We start from the raw sequence: 25,136 nt of genomic DNA on the forward strand, positions 1-25,136 counted from the left end.
TTAAAAGTTTATTGTGAAGGCATTAATTCAAAACCGAACAACTTTCTTCAATTAAAAGTACAAACACTAATACAAGAGGTACTCAAATTGGCAGCTTATCAAATGTATAGATGATTGTACAAACAAAGCTAGTGTCTATAAACTTTCCAGTACAGATTCCGTTTTTTACATTCCCCCATTGTAGCAAGAAAACTATACCGTATAACGATTCTTGGCACCTTTGTCGAGCCTCTTTGCGTCGTCCTGCAAAAGAAGATGATTATGAGTCTTGCAAATTATGAAAAAACGATTTCAAGGCATACCATAAATAAGATGTCATACATGAAATATGAAGCCAATCGAGTCGCTATAATCTAGAAACTCCTTCCATTGCTTACCAATGCTAACCTGCAAATAGAAGTTTCAAGAGAACAAGCTTGATATCAAGTATTAACATAAAAATTAACAAACTGGTAATAGCTGAAAGGATTCAATATTGTCAATGATGCACAAAAGGGGATCCACTTGCGAAATTAGACTAAAACGGCCTGGTATTTCAAATGGATGAGGCCATCAAAAAAGGGGGAATCGGGAACGTCGACCATTATATATTCTAGCAGAAGGGAGTACGTGCACTGGAGAAAAAGAAACTAAGGGAAAGGGTGACAGAAAAAGGTATTTTATCACGCATAAAATAATACTTAACCCTTGGGACCACCAAGGGATTCCCTCTGCCCTTAACCAGGTCTCAGGTTCGAGCCCTATGAATGGAGAAATATATGATAGGGAGTGTTTACCTTCTAGAAGGCCCTACGCGGCAGGAATTCCAATTAGTCGGGTCAGTGAGTACCGGATACCAAATTGTACACCAAAAAAAATACTTAACCTTTGGGATAAAAGAATTGCAAAGACTTTTTGAACCGGCTGCAGATCTTGGAATGATGCCAGAATCTCCTAACACTAGATACTTGGTAACGACATATCAAGCAGGAATGCAACAGACTATTTGACAGCAATATCACGGCTTCACAGAAATAACATCCTACACCTGGACCAGTCCGCAACATTATCTTTTCCTCTGTAAGTTCTCTTTATCCAAGCTTCACACAACTCAATTGCCAAAGAAGCAATAATTTATCGCAGACAAATTAGCACTTTGCTTCATACATAGGCATATTTCCTTTTGGCTTCCAGCTATATATATTTTTCATATAGTAATTCACTATCAAAGGCTAAAAAGTTTGACAAATAAACCGGGTGCTGAAGTTTGAGGTATCCTCTATTATCTAGAATGTAAACAAAAGTACAAAACCGTGCTATACATCTGATGACTTCCCCTCTAACTTCCCCAATGATACATGTATGACATAGGGTACTATACATCAGTTTCTCGTTGTCAAAAGAAGTTATGTCAGGAATGAAACTCTATATATATATATATATATATAGCTTGCCGGCACCTCGACTATTCCACTAGTATATGCTACCTCCCACCAGTACAGGTACCGGGTAATTCTACCCACCAATGCTTGGATATTGGAAGAAATCACCTAGTATTTTTGCTTCCGCTGGGATCTGAACTTTAGACCTCAGGGTTCTCAACCTACTTCATTGACCACTAGGCCACATCCGTGGGTGCAATAGTCGCTGACATTATATTACAAGTTATCTTATGACATTATTGTCAAATGGAATCACAAGATGGTATAGATGATGTATATCTTGAATAAACATCGGCACTGCATTATGTACACAACAAAAATGTCTGTCCACTTGGTCAACGAATACGACAAACCTGGTCTTTGACATCAAAAATAAAAAGTACTCCCTCCATCCATTTTAAGAAAGAAAAAAAAGACTTTTGAAACTTGTAGTCTAAAACAAGCCATAGATATTTGTGTGGGCTATATATCATTTCATTAAGTGTAAAATGGAAAGTTCAAAGTTAAATTATTCCTAAATATAGAAGGGTATCACTCTTTTTGTAACAAACTAAAAAATAAAGTGCATCACATCAGTTGAAGAAACGGAATACTATAAATAGGTAATTCACTGGTAACAAGCAAATTACCTGAGCTGTTTCATTTACAGCATTCTTGGTCCATAAAGCTATTTTTTCTCCCTTAGCACGGCCAGCACGGACACTAACTACTGCTCCACAAATTTCATCTCCATGATCGAATTGATGTCCAATCATTGCCAGCAGCTACAATAATCCCAAATGAGAAAATAAGAGTTAAGAAAATACCAAGGGGAAAATAACTTTACTAGAGTGCGCCCTAACATTAAGAACTGAATTAAAATATCTTTAGCATACCGTGTATAGCCAGCTGGTATCAGATTTACCCTTACTAAAGCTCATTGTCCACTTCCCTCCATTCGCACATACAGGATCTTCCCACTTCGGCTCAATTTTATGCTTAAAACAATGCAAGTCTGCTCCGGAAACTAACTTGCTTGGGTGGTTGATATTATTGTAAACACTGTTTGCAGAATTTAAGCGACATGGTTCAAGGATTTCATCAAGAGCCAACAGGATTATAGCATTTGAAAACATCTAATCGAAGATGCAGAATATAAAAATAGGCATGACATAGTCCAAGTTGTACAATAGATCGATAAAGAACTCACCAAACAAGGTGCATGCATCCAAGGCAACTGTCTGTATTTTTTTTAAATGAATGGTCAGCTTGGTATATGAAGACAAATGCACATAGAGACGTCACAGGTATGAATTACACATAACCTTGCTCTTATATGTGCATTTGAGAAAAGAAGTACTCCCTTTGTCCAAATTTATGTGGCGGTCTGATGATTTAGAGAGCCAAACCTCTTTATTTTGACCGTGATTTGGGACATAGAATCTTTAAGTTTTTTGTAATAAAATTTACGAAAACTACGTAAAAAGTACTATAAGTCACAAAAATAATAATTTAAGTATTTAAAAGACATGACAAAGCCGTGGTCAAAGAACAACTCATTTGACTCTCAAAATCCGAACACCGCCACATAAATTGGGACAGAGGGAGTAGTTGGTACTTGATAATAGTAACTGTAATATCCTGTTTAGGAGAGAAACGTAAGACCAAAGCATCATTCGATACTTTATCAGCTCAAAATGGTATTTGTAACATATCTGTAGTTGGAAATATGGCCATTTGACTAACAGGAGTGAGGTTCTTAAATTTGAAGCAAAAGAAACTATCCCACGAATCGACGATATGGCCCAATTGAAGTCATTTACACATTACAACAGCACCAACAAAGCAACGTATAGGTACTAATACAACTTGCATAAATTTAATCTCAAACCAATTTGGGCACTCCAAAGTAAGATTGCACCTAGTTGCCACATTAACTAAACAACGAAGGAAGCTAATAAATAATGCAAAAAGGACAGGAAAATCGGATATAAGACGGAAGTTCATCAACCTAAAAATCAAACAAAATAGTCCCTCCATCCCAATTTATGTAATGTTGTTTGACTGACCACGAAATTTAATAAGGAAAAATAAAAACTTTAAAACAAGATAGACATTTGTGTGGCTACAAATCATCGCATTAACTGTATTTAGTGTCACCTAAAATGGAACATAGACAACAGAGCGAGTATGATTTTACCCAATTTCCCCTATATCAAGACAGATAATCAGAACCTATCCAAAAACATAATTCAACAAAATCCTATAGCACCCACAAAATTCTTGAACAGTAAAATCAAACTCCATGATTTATTTACAACCAAGAACACAACAACTTAACACGAAATATATTACTCCCACGGAGTTTAATTTTTTGGTCTAAAATGGGTGATATATTTGAGTAGCTATACGAGTATTTTAAAATTAAATTTTTACTAAATTTTAAAATTCTTTCTTTTTAGGAAACCAAAAGCTGACTAAAAATGAAGAATGTTACCTAAATTGGAACAGAGGGAATATGAATAAACTTACCCCCAAAAATCTTCGATAGTGGAAAAAGTGTAAACATCGCGAAGGGAGCTGCCCCAACCAGCTTGTCTAGATTTAGCCGTAGGATTATCAAACCAAAAAGTCCAAGAATTCTCTAACGGGTGCTTAGCTTTGATTTCTTTGCTCAAATACGACGCCGTATCGTCTGATTCCCCCACGATTTCTCCTTCTTCAGGTCCATCGTCGGCTACTTCTACTTCATCTACCCGCAATTTCTCAGATTCCTCTGCCATTTTCGTGTGTTTTCTAGGTTGTAGCTTGCTTTTTAGTAATAGATTTTAGTAGGAAAAGGGGCACTTGTAGTTCTTCTTTGGTTCAAGACTTCCTTTTCCTTATTTTGGACGGTAACTTGAAATAATGAGAAATTTTCAAAAACCAATATGTCATTATTAGCTTGTTATAGCTATTATTTATTAAATTACTTCATATAGCTATATTTTCAGTTGTTATATACTATATTCGATGTATTTTTACTACTGTATTCATGAATACAATAGCAAAACTCAGGCGAAAAACAGGAGAGTCCAGCTAAGCAGAGAATGTATTCGGCTGTATTCGCGAGCTGTATTCGTGAATACAGTAACGAAATTTGAGAAAAAAAAGGTTTTCATCTGTTTAAAAATGGTAAGTGAATCAATTAACGCGATAGACTCCTAATATAACTCAACAAACTCAATTATAACACATAAAATTTATATTTCCAGTTATAGAAAAAATTCTCATCAACCGAAAATCACCCCAAAAACAGAGCAATCTTCAGAGATTCAATTCATCCTTTCTTTTTTTTAGTGGTATCTTTACTAAAATATTTTTTAGTGATATCTTTACAAATAGATTTATATATTGAAATTATATAATTACATTGAATACAGTTAAATACATAAAAATATATTGAATACATGAAGTATAGTAGGTCATCTATAGTGCAAAAATATATGAATACATACTGCAATTACATTTGAATACATATATACATATGAATACATAAATTATATTAATTAAAAAAATATATGAATACATTCATAGAATACAGCGAGACACTGAATACAATAAAATACATGAAATATAGCGAGATACATTGAAATACAATGAAAAAAAGACAGTGAATACAATAAAATACATGGAATACAACGAGATACATTGAAATACAATTAAAAAAAAAAGGTAACAGACTCTTTAAGTTCCTCATCCCTAAACTCCGTCCCCAATCCACCGATATCCAGGCCGCTGCCATGTGGAGCGTTGCCGCCGGTTAAATGAAGACAGTTGTTGAAGAAGCACCAATTTAAAGGATCAAACGAAAACTAGAGACAGAACTTCTTCTGATCTCACAAGGCAAACATGAACAATCAATGCAAAATTTAAGAAAAAATTAAAATGTGTAACACAACTGTGTGAAAGAAATCGCCGGCCAGAGGAGGAGGTTAGGGGTGACACAACAAGGAAGGGGGGAAGTGGTCGCTGGCCAGATCTGTCATTGGCGGAACACAGCCCCTGCTAGGGTTTCTAAAAGCAGGGGAGGAAAACTTACGAAAAAGAGAAGAAAGAGGAAAGAGAAAGGAGGAGAGAGCGAGATAGAAAAATAATACACGCGTATTTAATGGTTTAAAGGTAGGAAGTAGCCATAAATAGATATTTTGTTATAAAAATTAAAAGGTAGCTATAGGAGATAATTTTTTAAAAGAGTATTTATTTATAATAAATAAGGTATCAACCTTTGCTATATGAGGTAAAATTTCCTAAAATAATCTTTATCTGAGACCTAAAGTTCAAAAATAGCCATTTTTGAACTAGTAATTAAAAATTAGCCACAAATTCAAAAATCGTTAAAATAGTCTTTTAGTTTGGATTGTTAACTTAAAATAATCTTCTACCCGAAACGGTGGAATATTAGTGGCTAAATTTCAAAAAAAGCAATTCTTTGGACTTGTAATTGAAAATAGACATTGATTCAAAAGTCATCAAGAAATAATCCCTTAAGTTTGGACAATAACTTAAAATAATCTTTATTCGAGACTATGGAATATTAATAGATAAAGTTTTCAAATATATCTATCTTCTGGACTTGTAATAGAAAAATAATCTCGGACTCAAAAGTCATTAAAAATAGTCCTTTAAGTTTGGACTGTCGTAACTTAAAATAATCTTTATGCAAGACGGTAGAATATTAGTGGCTAAAATTTCCAAATATATCTATTCTCTGGACTTGTAACAGAAAAATAATCACGGACTCAAAAGTCATTAAAAATAGTCCTCTAAATTTGGACTGTAACTTGAAATTATATTTATCCAAGACGGTAGAATATTAGTGGCTAAATTTCAAAAATATCCATTTTTTGGACTTGTAATTGAAAAATAACTACAAACTTAAAAGTTATTAAAAATAGTCCTTTAAGATTGGACTGTAACTTAAAATAATATTTATCCAAGACGGTGAAATATTAGTGGCTAAATTTTAAAAATATCTATTTTCTGGACTTGCAATAGAAAAATAGCTACCGACTCAAAAGTCATCGAAAAATAGTTTCTTAAGTTTGAACTAAACTTAAAATAATTTTTTTCCAAGGCAGTGAAATTCTAGTGGCTAAAGTTCAAAAATAGCCATTTTTCTGGACTTGTAATTCAAGGATAGCCACAAAATAGCTAAATTTTGGAATTCATGACATTGTTATGGATTTGGAACTTTAAAATGTGAAACTTCATGAGAGTATCTTGGATGAAATCCAGGATACTATCATGAAATTTATTTCTTTTCTTTTCTTTTTTGTTTGAAATCCATGACACTATCATAGATTTTGAAAACCAGGACAATATCAGAGATTTTTCACTTGTTTAAGTTCGATTCCACATGATAGTAGTGTTTTCACTTCTAAAATGATTAAATTTTAACAAATTTTTAAATTGTCTATTTTTTAAACCGGTCCGAAGATTGACTAACGCGTACAACTTTTACAAGATTAGTTGTGTTTCAATATGCAAAAGAATGGTGTGACATTTTAAAATTTAGTGATGGTCTTCATGTCAACGTGCAGCTAATTTAATTCATTGATAAATTCTAGGAGTGAAATGTACGGAAAAAGTATAAGAACTTTCTCATGCTTTAGTCTTAACCCTGGCCAAGTCCATTTCTTATTTCACTATACAATCTGCAAAATATAAACTTTAGGAAGATAATAATGTAAACATTTCCATATTATTAAAAAAAATGATAATATCCAACAAATACAAAATCTTTTGCCATGCTTAAAGCTAGAGTTCTTGAATTAAGTTGCTCTGGTCTGAAGTGCAACCAAAGACGCATATACCCCTTGAGGATTGTTCATGAGCATATCATGTGTTCCCTTCTCAGCAACAACACCATTTTTAACTAGTGCAATAACATCTGCATTTTTAACTGTCATTAGACGATGTGCAACGACGACAGTTGTTCTATTCACTATCACTCGATCTAACGTTTCTTGTACTATACGTTCTGACTTTGTATCAAGAGCGCTAGTCGCCTCATCAAGTAGAAGTATTTTCGGATCTTTCAATATGGCCCTCGCAATGGCGATTCTTTGCTTTTGTCCACCGGATAATTGAACCCTTCTTTCTCCAACTGTTGTATTATAACCATTAGGCAATGAAGATATGAAGTTATGTGCATTTGATGACTTTGCTACTGAAATGATTTCCTCTTCACTCACTTCTCCTTCTCTACCGTAAGCAATATTAGAACTAATTGTTTCATTGAATAGTATTGGCTCTTGACCTACCAATCCCATTTGTTGCCTTAACCATCTTAAATTGAACTTTCTTATCTCAACTCCGTCGAGATATATGTTACCTTGCTCAGGATCATAAAATCGCTCTAGTAGGCTTATAACTGTTGACTTCCCGGAACCACTTTCTCCAACGAGCGCAACTATCTGCAAGCAATTTTAATACATTGTCGATTTTAAGTTTGATGCATTTACACAAACAAGCCACTTATAAGGTAATTACAGATAAATTTATGTGATAAACATTAATTGAAAACCTATAATTAAAAATGGTGACTAACCTGATATCATATGTTGAAATTCATTTATACAATCTTTACGCTGTCAGCGTACATAACATAAATCCTTATCGTAATAGTTAATACTCCCAGTGTCTCATTTTACTTGAGCTATTAATTACTTGGAGAACTAGATGGACTTTCTTATTTTCATGTACTATATTTTCATGTAAATAGTTTGCAAATTCATAGTAATATTTATTTTCAAATGATTTAAAAACCAAAAACTGGCTAAACCTTTAAATTTATTAAGCATTCTTAGTGCTAGATTTTAAAAAGGGTCAGTTCGGTGTACAAAGCATCCCGCATTCATGCATGGTTTGAGGAAGGATCGCATCCTTAAGGGTGTGATGTAGACAGGACTATACGAAGAATTGATGAAATATGAAAAATACCTTTCCAGCAGGAATGCTCAAGAAGTCTCTGAAGATTTGCATGTCTCGTCTTGTGGGATATCTAAAGCTAATATGCTGGAGTTCGATATTGCCTTCGATAACATCTAATGTAATGCCCTCATTGCTACTAGAATCAATTCTCGGTTTGCTGTCGAGTATTTCGAATATTGAAGCAGCAGCTCCTTTACTTTTACTCAGATCAGAGGGAAGGTTGCTAAGAACAGAAAGCCCAATCGATGCCATCGTTAAAGCAAAAATGACCTGCAAAAGAAAGTTGTTTAGGGAACTCTAATGTTAGTTATGTTTATGTTGTGTCCACTGACAATATAAAGAATTTTTACACTATCGGATTAAGTTGAGCTACAATAATAGGTAACTCTTCATATCATATAATAACGTGGTGAATAGATTACTAACATGTTATAATCGATTAAATTGCTCTTATATTATAAAAGTTATTTGCACGGTCAGTATATACGACTTAAACTCAAAAAGTTATAGATATATACCTTAAAACCTTCTGAGAATCTCGCTTTGTCATGCTTCACAAGAACGGCTCCAAGGTAGAATGCTAACGCATAAAGGCAGTACAACACGAAATTACTAAAACCTAAACCAACTCCGCCTTGCTGCAGCACCAAGTCACCGAGTGATCTCATCACAGATACTTGATTCCTCTGTTCTCGCATCCCATACAGTGGATGTTCGGGCGTCTCAAATTATGGAGAATAGACGAGGAGTAGGTCGTTTTGGAAGATCTAGACCCAAGTGTTCTTATTGTCACAAACTTGAACACACTCGTGAAATCTGCTATTCCTTACATGGTCGTCCATCTAAAAATGCTTACATTTCTCAGACCGAGACTACAGGTAACCAGCGATTTTCTTTATCTAAAGAAGAATATAATAAGCTCCTTCAGTATCGAGCAAGTAAGCAGACATCTCCACAAGTAGCCTCGGTTGCCCAAACTTCTGTTGTTGGTAATTCTTTTGCTTGTGTTTCCCACTCTAGTACTCTTGGACCATGAGTCATGGACTCAGGCGCTTCTGATCACATCTCTGGTAATAAATCACTTTTATCGAATATTGTATATTCACAGTCTCTTCCAACTGTTACTTTAGCCAATGGATGTCAAACTAAGGCAAAAGGAGTTGGTCAAGCTAACCTCTTGTCTTCTATCACCCTAGATTTCGTTCTTTATATCCCTGGCTGTCCTTTTAGTCTTGCATTTGTTAGTCATTTGACTCGTACCCTCCATTGTGGTATATATTTTACTGATGATTCCTTTATTATGCAGTACCGCAGTACGGGACGGACAATTGGTACAGGACGTGAATCAGAAGGCCTTTACTACCTTAACTCACTCAGTCCTTCCACAACATGCCTAGTTACAGATCCTCAAGACCTAATCCACAAACGTTTAGGACATCCGAGTTTATCCAAACTTCAGAATATGGTGCCTAGTTTATTTAGTTTGTCTACATTAGATTGTGAGTCGGGTTAGCTTGGGAAACATACCCGAGCCTCCTTTTCGCGTAGTGTTGAGAGTCATCCAGAGTCTGTTATCTCCTTAATTCATTCTGATATATAGGGTCCTAGTAGAGTCAGTTCAACCTTGGAATTTCGTTATTTTATTAGTTTTATTGACGATTACTCAAGATGTACTTGGCTTTTCTTAATGAAAGATCATTCTGAGTTATTCTCTATATTCTAGAGTTTTTGTGCTGAAATCAAAAACCAATTTGGTGTTTCTATTCGCATTTTTCGCAGTGATAATGCCTTAGAAGATTTATCTTCTCAGTTTCAGCAGTTTATGACTTCTCAAGGAATTATTCATCAAACATCTTGTCCTTGTACCCTTCAGTAAAATGGGGTTGCAGAGAGAAAAAATAGGCACCTTATTGAGACTGCTCGCACACTTCTAATTGAATCTTGTGTTCCGTTGCGTTTTTGGGGCGATGCAGTTCTCACAACTTGTTATTTGATTAATCGGATACTTTCATCTCCTATCAAGGATCAGATTCCGCATTCAGTATTGTTTCCCTAATCAGACTTATACTCTCTTCAACCTCGTGTTTTTGGGAGCACGTGTTTTGTTCATAACTTAGCCCCTGGGAAAGATAAGTTAGCTTCTCGTGCTCTCAAGTGTGTCTTCCTTGGTTATTCTCGTGTTCAGATTGTTATTCAACTTATCTTCGTAGGTACCTTATGTCAGCTGACGTCACATTTTTTGAGTCTAAACCTTTCTTTACTTCTGCTGACCACCATGATATATCTGAGGTCTTACCTATACCGATCTTTGAGGAGTTTACTATAGCTCATCCTCCACCTTTGACCACAGAGGTTTCACCCATACCAACCGTTGAGAAGTCTAGTATTTTTCCTCATAGTTCCCCAACCACAGGAACACCACTCTTGACTTATCATCGTCGTTCGCGCCCTACATCAAGCCCAACTGGTTCTCGTCCTGCACTTGACCATGCTCCTACTGCGGGCCCTACTCCTAATAAACCGATTGCACTTCAGAAAGGTATACGGACCACATTTAACCCTAATCCTCATTATGTCGGTTTAAGTTATCATCGTCTGTCATCTCCTCATTATACTTTTATATCTTCTTTGTCCTCGGTTTCCATCCCTAAGTCTACAGGTAAAGCGTTGTCTCATCTAGGATAGCGACAGGCTATGAGTGACGAGATGTCTGCTTTACATACAAGTGGTACTTGGGAGCTTGTTCCTCTTCCCTCAGGTAAATCTACTGTTGGTTGTCGTTGGGTTTATGCAGTCAAAGTTGGTCTCGATGGCCAGATTGATCGACTTAAGGCCCATCTTGTTGCCAAAGGATATACTCAGATATTTGGGCTCGATTACAGTGATACCTTCTCTCCCGTGGCTAAAATGGCTTCAGTCCGCCTTTTTTCTATCCATGGTTGCGGTTCGTCATTGGTCCTTCTATCAGCTGGACATTAAGAATGTCTTTCTTCACGGTGATCTTGAGGATGAGGTTTATATAGAGCAACCACCTGATTTTGTTGCTCAGGGGGAGTCTCGTGGCCTTGTATGTCACTTGTGTCGGTCACTTTATGGTCTAAAGCAGTCTCCTCGAGCCTGGTTTGGTAAGTTTAGCATGGTTATCCAGGAGTTTGGCATGACTCATAGTGAAGCTAATCACTCTGTGTTTTATCGGCACTCTGCTTCAAGTCTCTGTATTTATCAGGTAGTCTATGTTGATGATATTATTATTACTGGCAATGATCAGGATGGTATTACCAATCTGAAGCAGCATCTCTTCCAACACTTCCAAACTAAGGATCTAGGCAGATTGAAGTACTTTATAGGTATTGAGGTTGCCCAGTCTAACTCATGTATTATTATTTCTCAAAGAAAATATGCTTTAGACATTCTTGAGGAGACAGGGATGATAGGTTGCAGACCTGTTGACACTCCGATGGATCCAAATTCTAAACTTCTGCCAGGACAGGGGGAGCCACTTAGCGATCCTGCAAGCTATAGGCGGCTAGTTGGAAAATTAAATTATCTCACAGTGACTAGACCCAACATTTCTTATCCTGTGAGTGTTGTAAGTCAGTTTATGAATTCTCCATGTGATAGTCATTGGGATGCTGTTGTCCGCATTATTCGGTATATAAAATCGGCTTCAGGCAAAGGGTTACAGTTTGAGGATCGAGGTCATGAGCAGATCGTTGGGTACTCAGATGCTGATTGAGAAGGATCACCTTCTAATAGACGTTCTACATCTGGAAATTGTGTTTTAGTATGAGGCAATTTAGTGTCCTGGAAGAGCAAGAAACAGAATGTAGTTGCTCGGTCTAGTGCAGAAGCAGAATATTGAGCAATGGCTATGGCAACATGTGAGCTAGTCTGGACCAAACAATTGCTCAAGGAGTTAAAATTTGGTGAAATCAGTCGGATGGAACTTGTGTGCGATAATCAAGCTGCCATTCATATTGCATCAAATCCGGTGTTCCATGAGAGAACTAAACACATTGAGATTGATTGTCACTTCGTCAGAGAAAAGATACTTTCAGGAGAGATTGCTACAAAGTTTGTAAGGTCGAATGATCAACTTGCAGATATTTTTACCAAGTCTCTCACTGGTCCTCGTATTGGTTATATATGTAACAAGCTCGGTACATATGATTTGTATGCACTGGCTTGAGGGGGAGTATTAGTTTACAGCTATGTACATAGTGTAATCTTGTCCCACATTGGAATAGGAGTAGTATGTCCTTGTATAGTATAGCTATAAATAAGGACATCTTGTATTATATTGAACATCCAATATCAATAATATATTTTCTCCCGTGCTTTCTCACAGGGCTGACCAACGCCCCAGCAACATTAGCACTTGATGAACAGTGTATTTCAGCCCTATCTTGACTCATTCGTCATTGTGTTTATTGATGACATTCTGGTGTACTCCCGGAGCCGGGGGATCATGAGCAACACCTGAGGACTGTGCTCCAGACCCTGAGGGACGAGAAGTTTTATGCAAAATTTTCGAAGTGTGATTTCTGGCTAGATTCAGTGGCATTTTTGGGCCATGTGGTATCGAGTGAGGGGATCAAGGTAGATCCGAAGAAGATTGAAGCAGTGCAGAGTTGGCCCAAACCATCCTCAGCTACGGAGATCCGGAGTTTTCTTGGCTTGGCGGGGTATTGCCGTCGTTTTGTAGAGGGTTTCTCGTCTTATGTGGCACCTATGACCAGATTGACCCAGAAGGGTGCTCCGTTCAGGTGGACCGAGGATTGTGAGTAGAGCTTTCAAAAGCTCAAGACTGCTTTGACTACAGCCCTAGTGTTGGTGTTGCCTACTGGTTCGGGGTCCTATACCGTATATTATGATGCGTCGCGCATTGGTCTCGGCACAGTGTTGATGCAGGACGGTAGGGTGATTGTCTACGCGTCTAGACAGCTGAAGGTGCATGAGAAGAACTATCATGTCCACGACCTCGAGTTAGCAGCTATTGTTCATGCCTTGAAGATCTGGCGGCACTATTTGTACGGTATTCCTTGTGAGGTTTTCACCGATCATCAGAGTCTACAACATCTATTTAAACAGAAGGATCTTAACTTGCAGCAGCGGAGATGGTTGGAGCTGCTTAAGGATTATGACATCACCATCCTCTATCATTCCGGAAAGGCCAATGTGGTGGTCGATGCCTTGAGTCGCAAGGTGGAGAGTTACGAGAGTTTAGCATATCTACCAGTAACAGAGAGGCCTTTAGCCTTGGATGTGCAGGCCTTGGCCAACCAGTTTGTCAGATTGGATGTTTTCGAGCCGAGCAGAGTTTTGGCTCGTATGGTTTCGCGGTCTTCTTTATATGATCGCATCAGAGAACGCCAGTATGATGACCCTCCTTTGCTTGTCTTTAAGGACACAGTTCAGCACGGTGATGTTAGAGATGTTACTATTGGGGATGATGGGGTATTGAGGATGCAGGGTCAGATTTGTGTGCCTAATATGAAGGGCTACGCGAGTTGATTCATGAGGAGGCCCACAGTTCGCGGTATTCCATTCATCCGGGTGCCGGGAAGATATATCAGGACTTGAGGCAGCATTATTGGTGGAGGAGAATGAAGAAGGATATAGTGGGGTTTGTAGCTCGATGCCTCAACTGGCAGCAGGTAAAGTATGAGCATCAGAGACCGGGTGGATTGCTTCAGAGGTTAGAGATTCCAGAGTGGAAATGGGAGCGGATCACCATGGATTTCGTAGTTGGGTTCCCACGGACTTCGAGGAAGTTCTATGTTATTTGGGTGATTGTGGATCAGCTGACCAAGTCTGCGTACTTTATTCCAATTGGTGAAAGTGAAGTGGAGAGGTCAGCCAGTTGAGGAGACTACTTGGGAGACCAAGCGGGAGATGCGGGGCAGATATCCACACCTATTTGAGACTCCAGGTATGTTTCTAGACACGTTCGGGGACTAACATTTATTTAAAAGGGGGAGGATGTAACGACCCGGCCGGTCATTTTGAGAGTCTTAGCCATGTTCTCCCATTTACTGCTCATTTTGTACTTTATAGCTGTTATGTGACTTGTCGGGGTAGTCGGTTCGGGTCCGGTGTGATTTCAGAATGAAATGAGACACTTAGTCTCAAGGTTGAAAACTTAAGTTAAAATGTTTGTCCGGATGTTGATCTTTGGGGTCAATCGGATGTGATTTGATAGGTTTCGTCATCGTTTGTAGAAATTGGAAGTTCAAAGTTCATTAGGCTTGAATCTATGTGCGATTCGTGTTTTTGATGTTGTTCGAGGTGGTTTGAAGGCTCGACTAAGTTCGTATGAGGTATTAAGATTTGTTGACATGTTAGGTTGAGGTCCCGGGGGCCTCGGGTTGATTTCAGATGGTTAACGGAACGATTTGAAGTTTGAGAGAAGTGTTGAAGCTCACCAGCTTCTGGTGTAATAGCACCTGCGGAGTGGGGGTCGCAGGTGAGATCTCGCAGAAATGAGGAGTGAACCGCAGAAGCGGAGCTGGGCTGGACTGGGCAGGGCGCAGGTGCGAGGGTCTAACCGCATCTGCGAGCCCGCAGGTGCGAGCAAGGCTCCGCATATGCGGAATTGTGAGGGGGGCTTATTTCCGCAGAAGCGGGTAGAAGGCCGCAGAAGCGCCTCCGCAAGTACGGAACCTGGAGCGCAGATGCGGGCCTGGGGGACTTAAGTGATTTCCGCAGAAGCGGGGAATTGACCGCAGAAGTGGTTTTGCATGTGCGGATACATGGCCGCAGGTGCGAAAAGCCTGGGCAGAATGTTTAAAAGCAAGGGTTCGCGATTTTGACTTTATTTCAAGCTCGGTTTAGGCAATTGTTGAGAGGGTTTTCGAGGGGATTCTTGAGGTAAGTCCCTTGTGCTTATTTTTGATCAATAATATTGTTTCCCCACTGATTTTCCCACCTAGTTGGTGTGTATTTAAGGTGTAAATTGGGAGTTTGAGGCTAGGAATTTTGAGAGTTTGATTTGGGGATTTGGGGGACGTTTTGGTGTCGGATTTTGATAGATTTGGTATGGTTAGACTCGTGGTTGAGAGGGCTTTCGGGTTTTGTGACTTTTATCGAATTTCGAGACGTGGGCCCGGGGGGCGACTTTTGAGCTAATTTTTGATTTTGATTAATAACTTAGCATTTTCTTATGGAGTTGATTCCTTTAGCCCGTATTGATTATATCGCATTGTTTATGGCTAGATTCGAGGCATTCAAAGGCCGCTTCGTGAGGCAAGGGTGTGTTGGAGTAGAGATTTGCTCGTATTCAGGTAAGTAACAGTTCTAAATTTGGTTCTGAGGGTACGAAACCCCGTATTTCATGTCATGTATTTGGTTTTGAGGTGACGCGCATGCTAGGTGACGGGTGTGTAGGGTGCACCGTAGGAATTGCGACTTGGTCAAATTCCGTGGAACCGTGTAGTTATATAATATGTTGTTATTTGTACATTCTCCATGTATTAGAGAAATTTAACCCCAAATCATGTTTAGACTACGTGTTGGCATTGTAGAGACCCACAGAGGTCGTGTACATGTCGAATTATCCGCTAAATTATTGTTTGAACTCAGTCATAGTTTATTTGTATATTACATCTCAGTCTCTATTGTTCATTTTTTATGCATCATATCATTGATGTCTGGGCTGTTGATTATGATTTTTGAGAGCCTGGGAGACTAGAGAGGTTGATGACTGAGTGAGGTCGAGGGCCTGATTGTGAGGTATTATACTATAGCACGTGAGTTGTCCGTGCAACACGTGAGTTGTCCGTGCGGATCCAGATATTATACTATAGCACGTGAGTTGTCCGTGCGGATCCAGATATTATATTATAGCACGTGAGTTATCCGTGCATCACGTGAGTTGTCCGTGCAGCACGTAAGTTATCCGTGCAGATTATAGCGCTTGGGCTGAAGAAGCCCCTCCGGAGTCTGCACACACACCCAGTGAGCACAGGTACCTATTGAGTGAATGGGAAGGCTGAGTGACTGTGGCCCTGAGAGGATGCATTTGATCTCATTATTCTTGCACTTAGGTGCCATGTATCACTGCCTTTATAATTTCTGGAAGATATTACACTCTATTTCAGTTGAACTTGACATGAAATTACTGTTTTGGCCTTAATTATCGAACTTGAAAGCATGCCAACTTTCTTATTTGAAATCACTGTAATTGAACTATAACTGTGAAGCTCGTCACTACTTTCATTTCTTTATTTAGTATTGTTACTTGCTGAGTTGGTTGTACTCATACTACACCCTGTACTTTGTGTGCAGATCCAGGTATTCCCGGACGCAATGGGTGTTGATTTTCGCGCACGCTTGATCTTCTAGAGAATTCGAGGTAGCTGTCGGCGTTTCACAGATCTTGTTTCTCCTTCCCTATCTTTTCGCTTATTATATTTAGTTTCAGACTATATTAGACAGTGTTTTTCAGACTGGTGATGTATAGATGCTCATGTACTCAGTGACACCCCGATGTTGGGAATTTTTGTGTCGTATTTTGGATTTTCTATCCTGTTTATGAGAAGTTGTTATCATTTAAACTGTTTAAAATCTGTTTTCTGTTAAGTGTTGGAGTCATTTCATAAATATCGGCTTGCCTAGTACCACGCTAGGCGCCATCACGACAGGTTAGGATTTTGGGTCGTGACAGCAACTAAAGAGGTAGCGAGACTAAGCGCAATTTCAGGAAGAGTTAGACCTCCATTTAGGGCGAGACAAAATAGGCGGGCACGGTCGATCTGGTGTCCGAGCCGATTGGTCAGACAAAAACTACTTCACTTATTATTTTAATATTATTATTTTAATATTAGATGCATATCCCAGAATGAAATAGAAAGAACGCGAAGCGCTAGAAAATCATCTTATGACAATATTATATGAAATAAAAAATAATAATAAAAACAATAGAAATAAAAATAAAAAACACTAGAAGTTCTTAATATTTTATCGGGAAAAGGCCCAAAAATAACCTTGTGGTATTCGAAATGGATCAATTATAACCTCCGTTTAAACTTGAGTCCAAAAATGACCCTGCCATTATAGAATGGGTCTAATAATGCCCTTGTGTTATTCGAAATGGATCAATTATAACCCTCATTTAAATTTGAGCCCATCAATGACCCTGCCATTAAAGAATGGGTCTAATACTGTTATTTCTCTCAGTTAGTAATGATTAGGGGTGTAAAATGAATATTTAAAAACTGACAGAATCGTGCCGAACCAATTTTTAGATTTTTTTTAATAAAACCGTAGGTTTTTATATAAATCTATAACCGTACCGATAATTAGAGTAGGTTTTTTATTTTATAAAAATAAACCGAAAAAATATCGAACTGTACCGAATAAATTTACATGTGAAACATATATTTATATATTAAGTTTAAAAATAATAATGTATTAAAATTTGTACATTATTTATATTAATACATTATTATTTACAAATATAAATATTAGACTCATTCTTTAACGACATGGTCATTAGTGGGCTCAAATTTTAAACTTATTCGACTCATTCTTTATAAATATTAGACCCATTATCATTTTTAAACTTAATATATAAATATCGAACAGTACCGAATAAATTTACATGTGAAACATATATTTATACTGGGTCTTATAATAGGTCTGATATGTTTACATGTGAAACATATATTCACATGTAAATTTATTCGGTACGGTTCAATATTTTTTCGATTTATTTTTATAAAATAAAAACCTACCCTAATTATCGGTACGGTTATAGATTTATATAAAAACCTACGATTTTATTAAAAGAAACCTAAAAATTGGTTCGGCACGGTTCTGTCGGTTTTTAAATATCCATTTTACACCCCTAATCATTACTAACTGAGAGAAATAACAGTATTAGACCCATTCTTTAATGACAGAGTCATTGGTGGGCTCAAATTTAAACGAGGGTTATAATTGATCCATTTCGAATAACACAAGGGTATTATTAGACTCATTCTATAAAGGCAGGATCATTTTTGAACTCAAGTTTAAACGGAAGTTATAATTGATCCATTTCGAATACCACAACTCATTTTTGGGCCTTTTCCATATTTTGTCCTCGCATATAAATCTCTAAAAGGCTGAACAACAACGAGAAATATGAAATACGTACCCCAAAAGTCTTCGACAGTCGAAAAAGTGTAAACATCACGAAAGGAGCTTCCCCAAGCAGCCTGTCTAGATTTAGTCATAGGATTATCAAACCAAAAAGTCCAAGAATGTTCTAATGGGTGTTTCGCTATGATTTCTTTTCCCAAATACGACGCCGTATCGTCGGATTTTCCCATTATTTCTCATTCCTCAGGTCCATCGTCCACCACCTCTCCTTTATTCACCTTCAAGTTTTCAGCTTCCTCCAACGATTTCGCTTCCCCTGCCATTTTGGTGTTATGTACTTAGCTTTGGTGGGAAATGGGTATTTAAATAGTTTTTTCGTTCTAAGACTTTTTTTCCAACTTTAGACAACCAAATTAGTCCCTTAAGTTTCTTCTTTCTTTTTTTTGGCCCTTAAGTTTGGACTATAACTTAAATTAGTCTTCATCCGAGATGGGAATTATAATACCACAATAAAATATAGGATTAGTTTATCACACGTTTTGATAGAATTTGTAATTCCTGAATTAGTAATCCCAAAGTTGTTTATACCATAATTATAAAATTAGCCTATACTTTTTTGCTTATCTACTTTAGTCTATTGTGTGTCAAATTTGAAACATCTTTTCACCTATTAGCAGGGTATTAAAAAGATTTGTGTTAAGAACTGATTTGAGAGTGACATTCATATTTATCAATACATATTTAAACGTTGTTGGGTGAATTAAAGTGAAAAAAATAATATGTTAAAAGTTTTGACAAATTGATGAATATGGTTTGTCGAGGATGCCATTTTTCAATTGTTATAAAAATTGAAGCGATTTTTTTTGGTGAGTTGAAGCTCGTATATAAGTTGTGGAGAAAAAATAACAACGAAAAATGCCAACTTAGATTTTATTCTTTTACATCTTGTTTGGATGGTTGTTACCTATTGTATGATATCGTATTGTTACTTTAAATGCAATATTTGTTTTGATACATCAAAACGATACAATACAATACGATATGATACATTATGAAAACGATACATAACAACTATTCAAACAAGTTGTTAGAAAAAGAGGCAGGACTAAAACTGTCAAGTGGCAGCTTATCATATGATAGATGATTGTACAAACAGAGCTAATGTCTATAACCTTTCCAGTCCAGATTCTGTTTCTTGCATTCCCCCATTGTAGCAAGAAAACTACACTGTATAACGATTCTTGGCACCTCTGCCGTGCCTCTCTGCGTCTTCCTGCAAAAGACATGAGTTTAGCAAATTATGAGAAACTGATTTCAAGGCATACCATAAATAAGATGCCATACATGAAATATGAAGTCAATCGAGTCGCTGTAATCCAGAAACTCCTTCCATTGCTTACCAATGCTAACCTGCAGAGAGAAGTTTCAAGAGAACCTGGTGAGAATTGGTTAATTTATTTCCCGCGAAAATGCAGTTCCACGACTTGTTGTCTTGTTCTCTGTTTTTTTCCACTTCTTGTATTCAATTCTATTGATTTTTAATCTAACAATGAACTTCAGAAACTTGATTTCCATGTTAAAAATCTGAAAGACTTTCTCTGGTGAAAGGATTTTCGGTGTTTTCAACTATGGTTATTTATTAAACCCAAAACATGATGTCAAGTACTATTAACATAAAAATTAACAAACTGGTAATAGTTGAAAGGATTCAATATTGTCAATGATGCACAAAAGGGGATCCACTTGCGAAATTAGACTAAAACGGCCTGGTATTTCAAATGGATGAGGCCATCAAAAAAGGGGGAATCGGGGAACGTCGACCACTATATATTCTAGCAGAATAAGGGAAGGGGGTGACAGAAAAAGGTATTTTATCAAACATAAAATAAAACTTAACCCTTGGGACCACCAAGGGATTCCCTATGCCCTTAACCAGAGGTCTCGGGTTCGAGCCCTATGAATGGAGAAATATATAATAGGGAGCGTTTCCCCTTTAAGAAGTCCCTATGCGGCACGAATTCCGATTAGTCGGGCCAGTGAGTACCTGGTACCAGATGGTACACCAAAAAAGAAAATACTTAACCTTTGGGATAAAAGAATTGCAAAGACTTTTCGAACCGGCTGCAGATCTTGGAATGATGCCAAAATCTCCTAATAACACTAAATACTTAGTAACGACATATCAAGCAGGAATGCAACAGACTATTTGACAACAATATCACTGCTTCACAGAAATAACATCCTACACCTGGACCAGTCCGCATCATTATTTTTTCCTCTGTAAGTTCTCTTCATCCAAGCTTCACATAACTCAATTGCCAATGAAGCAATAATTTATCGCAGACAAATTGGCACTTTGCTTCATCCATAAGCATATTTCTTTTGCTTCCAGCTTTTCATGAAAGTAATTCACTATCAAAAGCTAAAAAGTTTGACAACTGTGCTATATGCCTATATATCTGATGACTTCCCCTCTAACTTCTAATATCCCCAATGTTACATGTATGTCATAGGGTACTATACATCAGTTTCTAGTTGTCAAAAGAAGTTATGTCAGGAATGAAACTAATACACACACACAAAAAGAAAAAAAACATACACACATCAAAACTAATAGTAGCCGACATAATCATTATTACTATTATTAATATTTTTATAACCGGGGTGTCAACTCCAGCTTGTGCGTAGCGTACCTCGACTATTCCACGGGATACCTACTACCTCTCACCAGCACAGGTACTGGGTAATTCTACCCACCAAGGCTTGGATAAACAGAAAGAAATCATCTAGTGCTTTTGCCTCCATTGGGATTTGAACTTGAGACCTCATGGTTCTCAATCCACTTCATTGATCACTAGGCCACAACCTCGTTATCTTATGCATTATTGTTAAATGGCATCACAAGATGGTTTAGATGATGTATTTCTTGAATAAACATCAGCACCACATATGCACACAACAAAATTGTCTGCCCGCTTGGTCCACGAAAATGACAAACCTGGTCATTGACGTCAAAAATAAAAAGTACTCCCTCCGTCCCATTTTTTTCTCATTGACTGGGCACGGAGTTTAAGAAAGAAATAATAACTTTTGATACTTGTGGTAAAACAAGCTATAGATATGTGTGGCTGTAAATCATCTCATTAAAGGTAAAATAGAAAGTTCAAAGTTAAATTGTTCCTAAATATAGAAAAATATCATTCTTTTGAGGACGGACAAAAAAAGAAAGTGCATCACATAAATTGGAACAAAGGGAGTAATATAAATAGGCTATTTCATTGGTAACAAGCAAATTACCTGAGCTGTTTCATTTGCAGCATTCTTGGTCCATAAAGCTATTTTATCCTCCTTACCTCGGACATTAACTACTGCTCCACAAATTTCATCTCCATGATCGAATTGATGTCCAATCATTGCCAGCAGCTACAATAATCCCAAATGAGAAAATAAGAGTTGAAATAATATCGAAGGGGAAAATAACTTTACGAGAGTGCGCCCTAACATTAAGAACTGGATTAAAATATCCTCAGCATACCGTGTATAGCCAGCTGGTATCAGATTTACCCTTACTAAAGCTCATTGTCCACTTCCCTCCATTCGCACATACAGGATCTTCCCACTTTGGCTCAATTTTATGCTTAAAACAATGAAAGTCTGCTCCCGTAACTAACTTGCTTGGGTGGTTGATATTATTGTAAACACTGTTTGCAGAATTTAAGCGAGATGGTTCAAGGATTTCATCAAGAGCTAACAGGATAATAGCATTTGAAAACATCTAATCCAAGATGCAGAATATCAAAATAGGCATGACATAGTCCAAGTTGTACAATAACTCAAGTGCCTTGAGAAATTAGACTGATAAAGAACTCACCAAACAAGGTGCACGCATCCTATGTTGCGCGGACTCTTCAAAATCTTTGCCGCACCCGTATCAACACGACATGGGTGTGGGTGTGGAATCCACACCGGATTAGGTGTTTATAGTTTATTAAAAGAATTATTAGATTTAGTTTAATAACTTTAATTAATCGAAATATATACTTATATATGTAGTAATATACATTTATTGGTTGTATCCCAACACCTGTACCCGTACTTGAATTCATATCCCCGAATCCTAAAATTTATGTGATGACAGATCCGGCCTTTAGATCTGCACCACTATGGTATACCCGCGCCCGCATCCGAGCAACACAACATGCATCTAAGGCAGACACCAATTTCAAATCATCACCACCTAACTCAAACCAGACAACTTAAATAACCAAGAATGACATTGAAATACTGGTCTGCAGCTACGTTTAGTCTCATCAATCTAGAGGGGAGATCAGTGTAATTTTAGCCTAATTAAGGAATAGAAAAGCAGATATCTTTATCTTTTTAAATGAATAATCAGCTTGGTATATGAAGACAAATGCACATAGAGACGTCACAGGTAAGAACTTAGGGTGTCAAATGGGCGGGTCAAAATGGGCTGAGTTAATAAATGAGCGGGTCATTGATCCGCCCAAAAATTACTTGGGCTGAGATTGGTTGGGCCAAGATGGGCTAAAATTTGGGTCATAGCCCAACCCGCCCAACTCTTACCAAACTTTAATTAATATGTGTTGTTTTCTTATGAATTGTATAATACTAAATAAGACTTTTTCTTTTCTTATGGCCATATATAACATATCAAACAAAAAAGAATTATTTTTAAGATATTCTGGCAAAGTTACTCATGGATCAATTTGGGCTAAATATCAGTACAACTTTAAAAGGGTTGAGATGGGTTGGGTTGAGTTCAACAAATGGGCGGGTCAATAAACAGCCCAACCTTGAGCGTGTTGGGCGGGTCATTGGGGCTTGGGCTAAATTTGACAGCCCTTTATATGTGCATTTAAGAAAAGTAATAATTGGTACTTGGAAAATAGTAACTATAATATCCTGCTTAGGAGAGAAAACTAAAACCAAAGCATTATCCACTACCTTATTAGCTCAAAATAGTGCCTGCAACATATCCTTAGTTGCTAATATGGATATTTGACTAACAGGTCAGATGTTCTTATATTGGAAGCAAAAGAACTACCCGACAATATAACCGAATTAAAGTGATTCCTAGACAAGGTGGTGAACCGAAGAGAATGAACTTTTAACAAGTAACTTTTACTTTCCTAGAACTTCTAGGGTCATTCTTTACCCCATCCAAAATGTCTCAATCTCTTTTCATATTTGCACTTTCCCTACTTTACACCAGATAATTCTCTGTCTTCCAACCACCAAAGAGGATATATCTATTCATTGAAAGTTAAATGTAATGAGTTCGATCCATTAACCAAAACTAAAATTGGTAAGTAACTGAGAGAAAAAATTCCATTTTTTAAAGTAACTAACTGGAAAAGTCAGTTACACATTACAACAGCATCAACAAAGCAATGTAGGTACTAATACAACTTGCATAAATTTAAGCTCAAACCAATTCAGGCACTCCAAAGTAAGATTGCCCCTCGTTGCTGCATTAACTGAACACCAAGGAAGGTAACAAAAAATGCAAGGACAGGAAAAATCTGATAATTGTGAAACAAAAGTTCCTTAAGCTGAAAATCAAACAAGATAGTCCCTCCGTCCCAATTTATGTAATGTTGTTTGACTGAGCAACAACAACAACAACAACATACCCAGTATTATCCCACACCGTGGGGTATACGGAGAGTAGTGTGTACGCAGACCTTACCTCTACCTTGTGAGAATAGAGAAATTATTTCCAATAGACCTATTGTTTGACTGAGCATGAAGTTTAATAAGGAAAAATAAAAACTTTAAAACAAGATAGACATTTGTGTGGCTACAAATCATCTCATGAACAGTACAATGAGAAGTTTAAACTTATTATTTCGAAATATATAAAGGTGTCTTTTTTTTTAACAGATTTAGTGTCACATAAAATTGAAGATTTCAGCCAATTTCCCCTATATGAAGGCAGATATTCAGGAACTATTCAAAACCATAATTCAACAAAATCCTATAGCACCCACAAAATTCTTGAACAGTAAAACCCCATGATTTACTTACAACCAAAGAACACAACAACCTAACACGAAATATAATACTCGCTCCGTCCCAATTAACATGACTAGTGTTTGATTCGGCACGGAGTTTTAAGGGGGAAAAAGGATTTTTTTTCATCTAAAATGAGTGATACATTTGTGTGGCTATAAATCACATTAAGGGTAAAATAATATTTTAAAACTAAATTATTACTAAATATAGAAAGATATAATTTTAAGGATACTAAAAAGGAAAGACTGTTATCTAAATTGGAACAGAGGGAATATGAAAAGGCTTACCCCCAAAAATCTTCGATAGTGGAAAAAGTGTAAACTTCGCGAAGGAAGCTACCCCAAGCAGCTTGTCTAGATTTCGTATTTTTATCATACCAAAAAGTCCAAGAATTCTCCAACAGGTGCTTAGCTTTGATTTCTTTGCTCAAATACGACGCCGTATCATCTGATTCCCCCACGATTTCTCCTTCTTCAGGTCCATCGTCGGCTACTTCTACTTCATCTACCCGCAATTTCTCAGATTCCTCTGCCATTTTCGTGTGTTTTCGATGTACTTTGCTTGCTTTTAGCTATAGATTTTAGTAGGAAAAGGGTACTTGTAGTTCTTCTTTGGTTCAAGACTTTCCTGTTCCTCAAT

General features: G+C 37.2%; 2 protein-coding genes and 1 long non-coding RNA gene across 3 annotated transcripts; 1 reads left to right on the forward strand and 2 right to left on the reverse strand.

The window, feature by feature from the left end:
* Positions 1–19,680, forward strand: LOC138899443 (uncharacterized). Its single transcript, XR_011411070.1, has 2 exons — positions 1–78; positions 19,562–19,680. It is a non-coding gene; the product is annotated as an uncharacterized lncRNA (long non-coding RNA).
* Positions 27–4,315, reverse strand: LOC104099074 (eukaryotic translation initiation factor 4E-1-like). The gene is made up of 5 exons (XM_009605964.4): positions 3,933–4,315; positions 2,297–2,462; positions 2,051–2,185; positions 322–387; positions 27–243 (listed from the first exon to the last, which is right to left on the reverse strand). The coding sequence occupies exons 1-5, from the start codon at positions 4,181–4,183 to the stop codon at positions 193–195; spliced, it is 669 nt and encodes a 222-aa protein (XP_009604259.1). The 5' UTR covers positions 4,184–4,315; the 3' UTR covers positions 27–192.
* Positions 19,484–25,136, reverse strand: LOC104099073 (eukaryotic translation initiation factor 4E-1-like). The gene is made up of 5 exons (XM_009605963.4): positions 24,785–25,136; positions 21,994–22,159; positions 21,756–21,881; positions 19,803–19,868; positions 19,484–19,731 (listed from the first exon to the last, which is right to left on the reverse strand). Exons 1-5 carry the CDS (start codon positions 25,030–25,032, stop codon positions 19,681–19,683), a joined length of 657 nt encoding a protein of 218 aa, XP_009604258.1. The 5' UTR covers positions 25,033–25,136; the 3' UTR covers positions 19,484–19,680.

The sequence above is a fragment of the Nicotiana tomentosiformis genome, chromosome 9 (assembly GCF_000390325.3).
Source record: "Nicotiana tomentosiformis chromosome 9, ASM39032v3, whole genome shotgun sequence".
NCBI classification, from domain to species: Eukaryota; Viridiplantae; Streptophyta; class Magnoliopsida; order Solanales; family Solanaceae; genus Nicotiana; species Nicotiana tomentosiformis.